General features: G+C 39.2%; 1 protein-coding gene across 2 annotated transcripts; it reads left to right on the top strand.

Moving 5' to 3' along the window:
• The first annotated feature begins 863 nt into the window (after window positions 1–863).
• On the top strand, window positions 864–11006 carry zgc:63863 (uncharacterized protein LOC393372 homolog). 2 transcript variants are annotated; one of them, XM_067499289.1, is made up of 10 exons: window positions 864–1114; window positions 1756–1810; window positions 2416–2546; window positions 2628–2708; window positions 3565–3751; window positions 3879–3980; window positions 6391–6532; window positions 7359–7543; window positions 8745–8851; window positions 10122–11006. In XM_067499289.1, the coding sequence occupies exons 1-10, from the start codon at window positions 1045–1047 to the stop codon at window positions 10301–10303; spliced, it is 1242 nt and encodes a 413-aa protein (XP_067355390.1). In that variant the 5' UTR covers window positions 864–1044; the 3' UTR covers window positions 10304–11006. The 2 variants fall into 2 exon arrangements, with proteins under 2 accessions (XP_067355390.1, XP_067355398.1); XM_067499297.1 differs by lacking the exon at window positions 2628–2708.
• Window positions 11007–12060: the final 1054 nt, after the last annotated feature.

Genomic DNA, 12060 nt, shown 5'->3' with positions numbered 1-12060 from the left:
TTTCTATCTGCAGGCCCTGGAGAGGAGCACACAGTGTTACATAAATGCAAATTTAAACAGCACAACAATAAATACAAAAAAAAAATCATACAACTAAATGTTTTAAATATGTCTGAATAGACTTAGTGACGTTTTTAATATGGTCAGTGGCTTTTCAAGCAAGCATTCACTTGCTGTGGCAAATCTCAGGGCAGGACGGTTTTTGTTTTCTTCTGCAAGCCCCCAATGGACTGTACCCAATGTGCATCAAATCAATCTTCAGCTTCTAATTAGTGACACTCAGAGCATGGTTTCCCCCTACACCAGATAGATGGATATATTTATACACATTTAATATTTCACATCTACACAGTACAGAACTCACCATTATTTAAGATCAATGTGAGTAAATCTTATTTTTAAAAGTTCAAATCTATCCTGCCATGAAAACTATTAAAAACTGTGTCAAATCACCATGTGGACAAATGATCTGTTCTGACGACTCTGTATGGTTTTGCTTCCCCCCATGTGTAGGACTAACGTGTGTCTAACATGTCTCTTTCCTGAATTTTGTGATTCTCCATGCTATTTTCATGTAATTTTACATGTATCTTTAACACCAAGTGTGAAAATATAGTCCATAGACATATAAACTGACCAGAACTAACGTACGATACATAGTCTGGCTTGTCTGAACATTAACCACATTTTATTAGACTAAAACGCGTTTAACATTAAATAAAACAAGCATCGTCAGACTATCAGACAAACTTTCGCCACAAAACTAGTCAACTCAGATCCTCGTGCGTTCCCATAACGAATCGTCTTCCTGCCTTGGAACACGTGTCACCTCTGACCAATTACAATACAGCCGGATGAAGTCAGTGTAGGTTGCCTCTCCAGAAACAGCTGTTGGTTGAGACGAACATAGAGACAAAAGCTTCAGTTGTGCGTAATATACGCTATTAATGGTTTCAAATTCTGTCTTGAGACACACTTTTGGTTAGTTTACTTGCGAATGGCACAACAAAAACTCAGATTTTCAGTGGTCGGGTTTTAAACGGCATGAAAAGGCTCAAGAGGAAGAAACCGCACGGAGCAGTTGCGGTGAATGGGAATGGATCTGTCACAAGAGGTCAGTCACAATTAGCTGGGTTAACAGCTACTCTTAGCTAATAATAACGTTAAACGGACGCAAGCGTTGCAAATAAATGCAGACTACTCGCATAGAAGCACCTCTTTCGGCAAAACTGGTCTATACGTTCTACGTTACTTTTCTCAACCTACTGTAGGCACAGACAGAAACTTGAGCAGCCTATGTGGCAAAGCGTTGGTGAACTTCATGCGGTCTGTTGTTCTAAGCTGTGAGAGCCTCAGCCACTGATCACGGCCAGCGTCTAATCGTCGTGTTTTTGTTTAGCCGGTTTCAAAGCAGGGAAGTTTTTTCTTTTTTTTTTCTTTCTATCAGTAGTGCCGGCGTGGCAGCCTGTCTGTCAGCTCGGACAGTTCAGGAATTTCAGGCAAAAGGCCGACAGACTTTTGTTAAACCTATCTACAAATCATTTGAATGTGATATTGATCTTAGTTGCAGTCTTAGTTTTTAATATCTCTGTTAAGTTTATTTGATCCAGCCTCTAATTTTCTCTGTCTCTCATGTCTCTTGTGGCTCTGTCTGCTCGCATGTCTTCTTAAATATTTCTTTCTCTCTACCCCCCCTTTTAACCTTTTTTATTACCTATTTTATTCTTCTCCACTCCTCATCTCTCTCTTTTACAGTACCAGACTGTGGGAGGAAACAGAAGTTGGCTGTGATCCATCAGGCTTTGATCAGGTTAGAATTACATTTTTAGTTACAGTTAAAGCTGATTTTATTTGCATTTAAAGCTACTAGTTATGCACAATTGAGCTACTTTACTGGTAATGGGAGCCTCAGAATTGCCATCAAGACTGAAGTAGTTAGACTGGAGGCTTGAAAATTAGGGATTACTGTATACTGTAGAAATTAAAAACCTTCACAGTGAACAGAAGCCACTGCTTGTAATTTTACCAGTAATTTATTGTCCTTATCCTTAACAGCCCCCCTATTGATAAAATATATTATTTTTTTTTTGGCCATTATTGCTGGAAATGTTCCAGCTCATGCAGACTTAAACTCGAGTTATGTATTCGCACAATGCCGAGACAGTTTTCACACAAACAAAAGAACAGTAATGTTCGTCCACTCAGCTTTGATGGTGGACACATTGGGCTGAACCCATGCAGGATAGAGGCCAGAGTGTCAGGTTAGTGTTGGTGTTGTGTTAGTTACCAAATGCGTAAGTGAATTTCGATCTAAAAGATTTTAAATAATTTGAATGACAGGAATGAGAATAGTGACAGACTTTACAGTAGTGCATTATACTGAACCATTTCCAATTCTGACCTTTTACTGTACAGCGATCCAGTGGACATTGAGACCTTGAGGAGAGCAGCAGCCAGTAAGGGGGGTCTGCTCACTGATGAACTGAGAAGGAAAGTCTGGCCCAAACTACTGAACATCAATGTGTATGATCTACCACATAAACCTGGTCAGTGATTGATTGACGAATACCATATATTAGTGATACGACTGATTCTAAGCACTTATAATAACATTTCCTAATTTGTAGGTCAAGATGTAAGGGAGAACCATAAAGATTATAACCAGGTAGTTCTGGATGTCAGAAGATCCATGAAGCGGTTCCCTAAAGGTCTGTTTGTGTCCATATGAGTGTGTGCTATCTCTGACGACAGCAGCATAGCCCTGGTGCCATTTTTCTAACAATACTATTGCACTTACAGAAACATGCAGATATCTGGAGAGGCTTAACATTTAATATGCACTGTGCTTCTTATCTAATGGAGAGGATATCAGTTTAGTTCTGGATAATTCTGTGTTTGCTTTTTACACTTTCCGGCCAGTTAGAAAGAACACTTGTAAAGTAAAGGAACAAAGTGAAAAAGTATGAGGGAGATATGTACTCACAACATTAGATTTGTTATTTATTTATTTAAAAATCATTTTAAATACTAAAATGCTCTTTTCTGTTGTTAAAAGCGCCACAATGACAATTGCAAGTTGTTTTGAAAATGGAGCTTTTGCAACATTTACGTACCTCTAATCAGGTTGTACTTCCTGGAAGTGTAGCTTATATGCACATGTTATGTTTGGCTCACATGTTAATCCTTTTACCCTACAAATCCACAGTGTAGAACCACTAGTATACCAGGTTAGAAACCTGTTCACCTTAATGATAAGCACAGTCATTTTACAGATGTTTATGTTTTTGCTGGGTTATTATGACAAAGTATCTTTGCACAAACAAGGAATTTTAATCCAGTTTTTATTATCTCTCATTGTACTTACACATATTTTTGGCAGTTTCTTGCCTTTTTTATTAAATAAGTACCAGTTCAAAGCAGGCAGGAGAAAAATGAGATATGACATGAAGCAAGGTCCAGATTCAAACCCGGGACACTTTGGTTATCTGGCCTTTTAAGAAAGCCTGCTGCTCTCTGTGTTTAACACAACTCTATGTGATTGAATGTTGTGATCCTTCCCCTCAGGTATGCCAGCCACAGAGAGAGCAGTGCTACAGGAGCAGCTGATTGACATCATACTGGAGATTATGAAACGGAACCCTCAACTCCACTACTACCAGGGCTACCATGATGTGGCCGTCACCCTGCTGCTAGTAGTTGGCGAGCGGATGACAATCGCCATGCTGGACACATTGTCCAATTATCACCTCAGGTTGTGTATTTTAAATAATTACTGATTAATTCCACTGATTAGTATTTACTGTACATTTTCACTTCTTTACATTTCTGTGTATTAAGCAGTAATATTTAAGTAACTTCTCTCTGTTCTTTGTGTGTAGGGATTTCATGGATCCTACCATGGACAGCACCAAACACATTTTAAACTATCTGATGCCTATATTGGAACAAGTTGATGGAGAACTACATGACTTTATGATCAGGTAAAATGTGTTGTTGCTGTTACTGATGGATTCTATTAGCAACACAACTTTTGTTGTTGTTCAGGAAAGACACTTCCAAATTGTGAGTCACTTACTGACAAATAAAGGCAATGTAATTTTAATATTATCCGCTAGGGAGCACAAGAGTGTTGCTTTTCCCCTGTTAAAGGTCAACTTCACCAATTTTCAACTTGCCCCCCATGGCTTTAGTCTAAATATACAATAATGCTTTTAAACTTCTCTCTGACTTCCTTATTTTAAAATATGTCTCTTCTTCTGGCTGAAAAATACCTCCAGATGACATCACCTGAGGAAGTTTTACATCATTAGGTGTTCTGATAATATCTTAGGGAGCCCAGGAAAAGCAGGTTGACCACGATCACAACCTCCATAGGGTGAGCGACGAGATGACATAATCTGAACCGAAGGTTCCTCCAAGTGATTTGAAGTTGGTGAAGTTTGCCTTTACAAGACAAAGTGCTCAGTGTGTTGTGGTAGAATTAGAACAATTGAAATTTCATTAGAACTGGTCTCATGGGTGGTTTTATTGACAGATAGTCAAACATTTGTTGGAAAGGCCTTTTAAGTCCCAACACATTTACATTTTATTTGTGATGACTTATAGTGAAATCACCCCCCCAAAAAAAATCCTGTATGAAAAATTAATAATTTGCAGTTTGCTTAAAGAAAAGCAAAAAAGCATTTAAAATACTACTAGTTACTATCCTAAATGCTGGTGTGTGTAGTGAGGATTAGAGATTGGAGTATTTGCAAGCCAATCAATTTTCCTCTAAGGTATTTTAATACTGTATGTGTGTGGAGATATTACTATGCGTGTACCTACAGTACCTTTGCTGTCTTGTTGCCTGTTTATAATTGGTGCTGTGCTGGCAATTTCCATATTTGCTATCTAATCATTGACACACAAGCTCACAGAAACACAAAAAGCAGAAAAACAAGACATTGTACTTGCAGAAAAACGTCAGGATAAACAAAACCTCACTTCAGAGTTTAAGGTGCTGTTTTTAGTGGGCACTTCCTCTTCCTCTTAGCGTTCTTCTTATCGCTGCTTGTTTTATTCTCTCTCCTTTATCCTTGTCCTTTGTTTTCTCTCTTTTTCACTTCATTTTATCTCTCCATTCCTCACATCACACATCCTCCTCACCTTTTGCCCTATCTCTTTGCCTCTCCCCCTGTCCATCATGGTCAAAGACATCTTTTGCTTGTCAGATCTTTTTCCTCCTAGCTCTCTGAATGTTCTTCCCCAATGTTTATCAGTGTCTCAGTCTCCAATTTTCCTGAGACTCAAAATAACTACCTATTTATGTTGCCACATATCAATATCAAGGGAGACTGAGAGGAGAGCTCTAAACAAAGATAAGGAAACTGCATTCAGCCAAGATTGAAACATTTAAAATTCGTAATGATGTGATATGTATTGTTATAAAAAGTCATGCAGCCCCAATGTTTGATGGTGACGATTTAATTAAAGGGCAACATCCCCAATTTTCAACTTGCTTTCTATGACTTTAGTTTAGTGTTTAAATATACAGTACATTAATGCTTTTAAACTTCCCATTGACTCTTCTATATTAAAATATTTCTCCAATTCTAGATTATATTAAAAAAAACAAAAAAAAACAAAAACCCAGATGACATCCCCCGGAGTAGTTTTCCATCATTAGAGGTTCAGACGATGTCATCTAGGGGAGCTCTGGAAAAGCAGGTTGCCCATGATTACAGCCTCCATATTGTGAGCAACAAGATAACAACATAATTTGAACTAGTAGAGTAGACATAGGGAAGTCAAAAGGAAATTTATTGGGATTTCTGTACATGTAGTAGTCAAACTAGAACCAAAAGAAGAGAGTTCAATATCAGTGAAGGCATCCTTTCAGCCAGTCTACTAAAGGGGACAGGAAACATTTTGGGATTGAATTTGAGCTGATATGTCAGCTCATGTTCACCTCTGTTTGAATTTAAGTTGAGATACTGTCTTAAATGTCTACCTACTAGCATTTTTCATGCTTTTGACCCCATCATATAAAGGGATGGAGATGGCTGAGGGTCAATTTGTGACTTATGTGTGAAATTGGAAAGACCTTGTTATCCCCGTCTTTGTTAAAACATTGTCTGTGGTTGTTGTGAAAGTTCTCTTCTCCCGTTCTTTCAATGACCCCCTTCCTAGTTAAAATGTCAAAAATTATTATTAGTCTTTTGGTTTTCAGTCCTAATAAGACATAAAAGAAAAAAACAAGCCAATGTTTTAGAACAAGAAACAACAAAAAGGTTGAGTGCTTTAAAAGAAACTTTTTTTTTTTTTTATTAAACTGAAGATTTAAAAAAAGGTCTGTGTATTATAGTTTCTGTTCATGTTTATCTTTTCTATTTCTTTGTTTTTCTATTTTAGAGCCGAAGTGGGAACCATCTTTGCATTGTCTTGGCTTATCACCTGGTATGGCCATGTCCTGTCAGATTTCAAATACACCCTCAGACTGTATGACTTTTTCCTGGCCTCACATCCGCTGATGCCCATCTACCTCGCTGCTACGGTGAGAAGCCAACAGGAAATGAGCGTGCATAAATATTTATTTTTGTCCTTTTTTCCTCAGTAATCCAGGCTGCTCACAGATGAATACTTGCTGCCCCACTAACATACACAGTGAGACAGGGCACTGTGAAGTCACTGGACTAGTTAATTAGATACCTCCTGATGAACAGATGAGAGGGAAAGAGGGATACAGAGGTTGGGGGATGGAGAGAGATACTAAATGTAAGAAGGAAAAGGATGAGGACAGTATCAGGAACCAGAATGAGGAGTGTTAATAAATGTCTGAGAAGGAAAGAGAGTGACACACAGATCATGAATAAAAAGCATTTTCATCATTTTACTATAGTGGTTGTGTTCACACTTAATACTTGGCACAAACGTTTTCTTCTGGAACATCTATGAGTGTGTTTGTGGAAATGATTTGCAGTGTTTTTGTACATGCGTACTTCTCGTTTGGTGTTTGTGTGACAAGAAGAAGCCTTGTTAACTGAAAGACTTTGTCCATGTTTACTAGCGTGTCCAATTGTGCCTGTTTGCAGTAGTGGATGATTAAGAGTGTGTGCACGTGTGTGTTTGTGTGCAGGGCTGGGTTGATGGAGAGCTCTGTTTGAAGTGTGTGTATAACAACAAAGCGAAATGTAGTTCAAGTTTTCTCCAAGGCTCGGTGCAGCTCTCAGCATGGGGCATTAACTCTTCATGTCCCTGTTTCACTTCTAAGCACTTATTCTGCCATACAAGCAGAGCTGAAACCTGTAGAATCAAACCCATATTTTACCAGACTGAACTACATTAGAGTTAAAAGTTTTAACCCAGCTTTTGTTCCTCAGATCGTCTTGCACAGAACGAAAGAGGTGAAGCAGACAGAGTGTGATATGGCTATGGTCCACCACCTCCTCTCCCGCATCCCACAGGACCTCCCATACGAACTTCTGATCAGCCAATCCCAAGAACTGTTCGATCAGTACCCTCCATCCTTACTGGCCAAGCGAGCAGCTCTACAATCTCACAGGAGGTGAGGGTGCAACAGTTGAATTGACAATTGTTAATAATAATGGTAATACTACTGAGTAAACAGACCAAAGAGTGGTGCTCACTGGATGCCATGCTATGACTCTAGGCCTAAAAATTCATATAATTAATAAGGTTAGATAAATTATTTGATTTGGGGCGGCAGTGGCTCAGTTGGTAGAGTGGCCAGCTACCGACCATGGGGTCACAGGTTCACAGACCGCTGTACCCGACCACATTTCCAAGTACCCCTGGGCAAGACACTGAACCCCCAACAGCCCACACCCATCCTCAGCCGCGCAGTGCCGGTCCCAAGCCCGGTAGAAATTGGGGAGGGTTGCTTCAGGAAGGACATCCGGCTTAAAAACTGCCAAATCAACATGGACAAAAGATCTGCTGTGGTGACCCTGAACTTGCAGGATAAGCCGAAAGGACAAAAAAATACATTATTTGATTTCAGTTTTATTGTAGAGCATGAATACAAATTAGCTGAATGAGGTGAATTTTATACCCATCCTAAATCGGTAAACTACCCAATAAATGTATAAAATTAGTGCCAAAGACGCACTTTCAATAACGTTGCATTTTTGATTATTTGCTTTCTTAAGCAAATGCTATGCCTCTAGGGGGGCATCTACAACTGTATTCTTTAACTATTAGTCTGCTAGGTGACGAATTTATATTGGTCAGTAAGGTTTAGGCTTTCACTTTGTGTTCATTTGTGATGTAATGCCCTCAGAAACCAAGAGAGGATGCTATTGAGATTTAGTGGCACACAGGCCATTTAGCGTGAGCTTGTGCGTGTGAGAAACCATTTATTCCATTTTTTTTTTCAAATCACTTAGGATGAAACATTAGACTATGTACGCAGAGTTTATCACTTTTCTCCCTGTCAGTGTCCTTCAGTTTGGCTAATTGCTCATTGTTCAGGCCAGGAGGTGACTTCATTGATACGAGGCCTTGACTGACTCATACTCAAACACTAATTGTGATTCTTATAATGCATAGCTTCCTGTACACAGGGGCCACTGAGTAAGTTCTCTCAGATTGTCTCTCACTCTCTGCCTCACCTGTCTCAATACTTCCTTTTATCCATCCATCTCTACACCTCATTCCAGTTGTTCATTCTTCACCTCAGACTTGACTCTATTTTCCATCACCGATAGATGTTTTTCATCAATTTTTCCTTTGTTTTCTTTCTCTAGTCTGTCCATCAGTACCTTTCAGGCTTTTCAGCTCTCCACCCTCCATCAGAGGCCAGACTCTGTTCTCCAGCGGCTCAAGGCCGAGGGCTCCACCACCTCCAGACACGGTAAATATAGTAACTGTAATCTTATTATTGACTCTGCAGAAAGACTGCACACATGAAGACACTCAGATGGGTGAACAAAATTTGAATTATTGTTTGAGACACAAATCTAATATTGACTAAGAGTGTAAGAACGAACATTTCTATTCAGTCAAAGTACTTTTGGATCTGCAGTTTTGCACATTTTTGGGCTATACATGTGAACACAAATCTCTAGAACAAGGCCATGTGTACCCCCACAAATACTGCTCACCTTTGGGCCAATCAATAACAAGTTAACAAATGTTGTCGCACCCCCATTAGACGACTGAAGTGCAAATTTAAATATGTCAGAACAGAACAAAGTAATACATTGCTCCCGTAAGTTTTGTGAAAATCTGATCATTGGCACCTGAGAGATTGCCTGTGATGTACAGGCAATCGAAAATATGTAGTAACGTTCCCTTCAGGCCAAACAGTGTTTATATTAAAATTGATACATCATTCCCTGTAGTTTCATCAAAATTAAATTTGCTGCATCCAAAATGAAGTAAGTAACAAGAAGAGAGGGGGACAATCTATTGCACCTCTTCATTTCAGTGTGGCAAACAATAAATTAGTAAATCAGCCTGACAAACTGCTATAGATGTGCAATAAATATAGGTTGACTAGTTATGTTATTTATTTTTTACAAATATTCAATGTACAGTAAGCATGTAATGCATAGTATTATTGTAATGAGTTTGACAAAACAATCTTACCTAAAATAAATAAATAAATAAACAAACAAAAGTTCACCTTCATTTAGGACTTTAAACTGCTTTTTCTTGTTAGTGGGAATGTCTTCTGCTGTGCAGTATTGAAATTGTCTATAAGTTGTTCAGATATGTTGATGAATGATCAGATTGGACACAAAGTGGTGCATGCATATGTTTTGTGTATTCATAAAGAGACTGTTCGATCATGAGTTCATAATATTGTGTCTATGGGATTTTTACTCTACCCACAGTAGTTCTTCAAGGTGTGTTAGTTCACTGTGATGTCCCTGTTCGTGACTCATTTGAAAATACCACCTTTTATTGAGCAATGACCATGATGCAGCGTTAGTCATTTTTCCTAGTCTCTACTTCTAGAGATTTGACAATTTGTAACCCTTTCTTATAGTCTCTACCCCACAAAGAAAATGCGACTTGAGCGTCCTTTCGTGGAGATTTCAACATTTTTAATGTTTGGCAACCCTCCATGCCCTTTGTTCCTAGCAGTCTGACCCCTTCTCTCTGTGTTCTGCTCGTAGCCTCTCGACACTCAGGCCTGGAAGCAGCTTTGCCCCGGGAAAGAAGCCAGCTGTGGGGGAAGGGAAACAGGATAGTGAAGATGGCAGTGTGGGGGCTGTCTGCCACGCTCGGTGCAGCTGTGTTCGCTGTGGCTCAGACGGCCATGGAGTGGGGACCTGAGTTGTTACTACAATTGTTTTGAGATGGTGGTGGGCATTTAGACCTGACACGTACAAGGACCCACTGTGACACCAGAAACACACTTGCCTCTATGATGGATAAACGGTATATAAAAAAACATATCAACAAAACAGAAGCAGAAGACTTGAAGTTTGCCTCTCCTGCTAATGAGATGGTGGAGAAATCAGGAGGGGTCTTATCTAAGTGCCACACAGGTTGTTGCTACTGAACCACAATGAGCACTGTATGTAAACCACTAGTCAGCCTGAGGACATGAGTGCATGTGTGTTAGTGCGTAGGGTATATGTTTCTTAGTGTGTATGCTACAGCATGGATGGTTTACTGAATGAGTCTTCTGGGCTCTGATTTAGTAAATAAGGTAATATATATATATTTTTTTTTTTTTTCCTTTTTGCAAAGTAAATCAAAATGACTACAAATAGGGCGGCTGTAGCGCAGTTGGTAAGGCAGTTGTCCACGGACCACAGGGTCAGTGGTTTGATCCAAGCTATATGTCGAAGTGTCTCTGGGCAAGACACTGAACCCCCAACAGCCCATTCCCATCCCCAGCTTTACAGTGCCGGTCCAAGAAATTGGGGAGGGTTGCGTCAGGAAGGGCATCCGGCGTAAAAACTGTGCCTAGTCAACATGCTGACAATGATCTACTGTGGCGACCCTGAACTCACGGGATAAGCCGAAAGGACCAAAAAAAAAAAAAAAAAAATATATATATATATATATATATATATATATATATATATATATATATATATATATATATATATATATATATATATATATATATATATATATATATATAAAATATCTCAAATGACTACAAATTGTGTACTGCATAAGGGTTTTATGGGGCAGGGTGCTATACTGCAGGAATTTGAGCCCCCTCGTGTAAATCGGTGGTTTATGTAATTTGTCCATAGAAATTATAGTTGACTTGACCACAGAGACACAAAGATGCAGAAAATGACTGCAAAGACAACAACGATCTTCAAGTTTAGCAGTGTTCCTTTTCTATTTTAAGGAGTAGGGGTATGTGTCTGTGCGCAGGGGTCTGTCATCTTATAATCTGCCTATGCATGTAAGACACTAACTCATCTCGGTCCTTTAGGCTGTTGCCTAAATGTTACCATTGCTATACTGTTGTACATGTCTGCGTGTTTCCTGCTGGCTGATTATTTTGCTGATAACTTGGCTTTTAGACTGTCACGCTTGTTTCGGTGCTTCTCTCTTGAAAGTGTTTTACTGTGCCTGTTGGATAAGCAGCCATATATAAGAGCCAAAAGTGCCCGTAGCCATCACGATGACACATGAACACAAATTATTAAAGAGCAGTGTTTTCTGCTGAAAGCTTGTAGTTATGAGCAAGAAGGAGAGCGGCAGAAGAAGAGGGAGAGAATTTGCCTGAGAGCCTTGTATTAATTGCTTTACTCCAGGTGTCAGCAAGCTGCATTTACAGTAGAGCTTGACACCAAAAACAAGCTGTTGCTGCTCCAAAATTACCCACAGTAAGCATGCAGCACTCAATGCCAGTGGGGCTTTTGCAGATGAGTTTTGCAGCCGGTATTGAAATCCTTTTTTTTTTTTTTTTTTAAAATAAGTTTGTTATTTATTTATTTATTTATTTGTAGCAGTTCTCTTGCTGTTGTGGCCCACCATTGCTGAATAAATATAGGGAAGAAACCAGTACTTTTTCATACTTTAAATATTTAGCAGGATTGCGCCAACATCCACCCTGAGCAGCCATCAACAGAGCTACAGCAT

Source organism: Channa argus, chromosome 1 (assembly GCF_033026475.1).
Source record: "Channa argus isolate prfri chromosome 1, Channa argus male v1.0, whole genome shotgun sequence".
NCBI classification, from domain to species: domain Eukaryota; kingdom Metazoa; phylum Chordata; class Actinopteri; order Anabantiformes; family Channidae; genus Channa; species Channa argus.
This window is presented reverse-complemented; position numbering and strand designations above follow the sequence as displayed.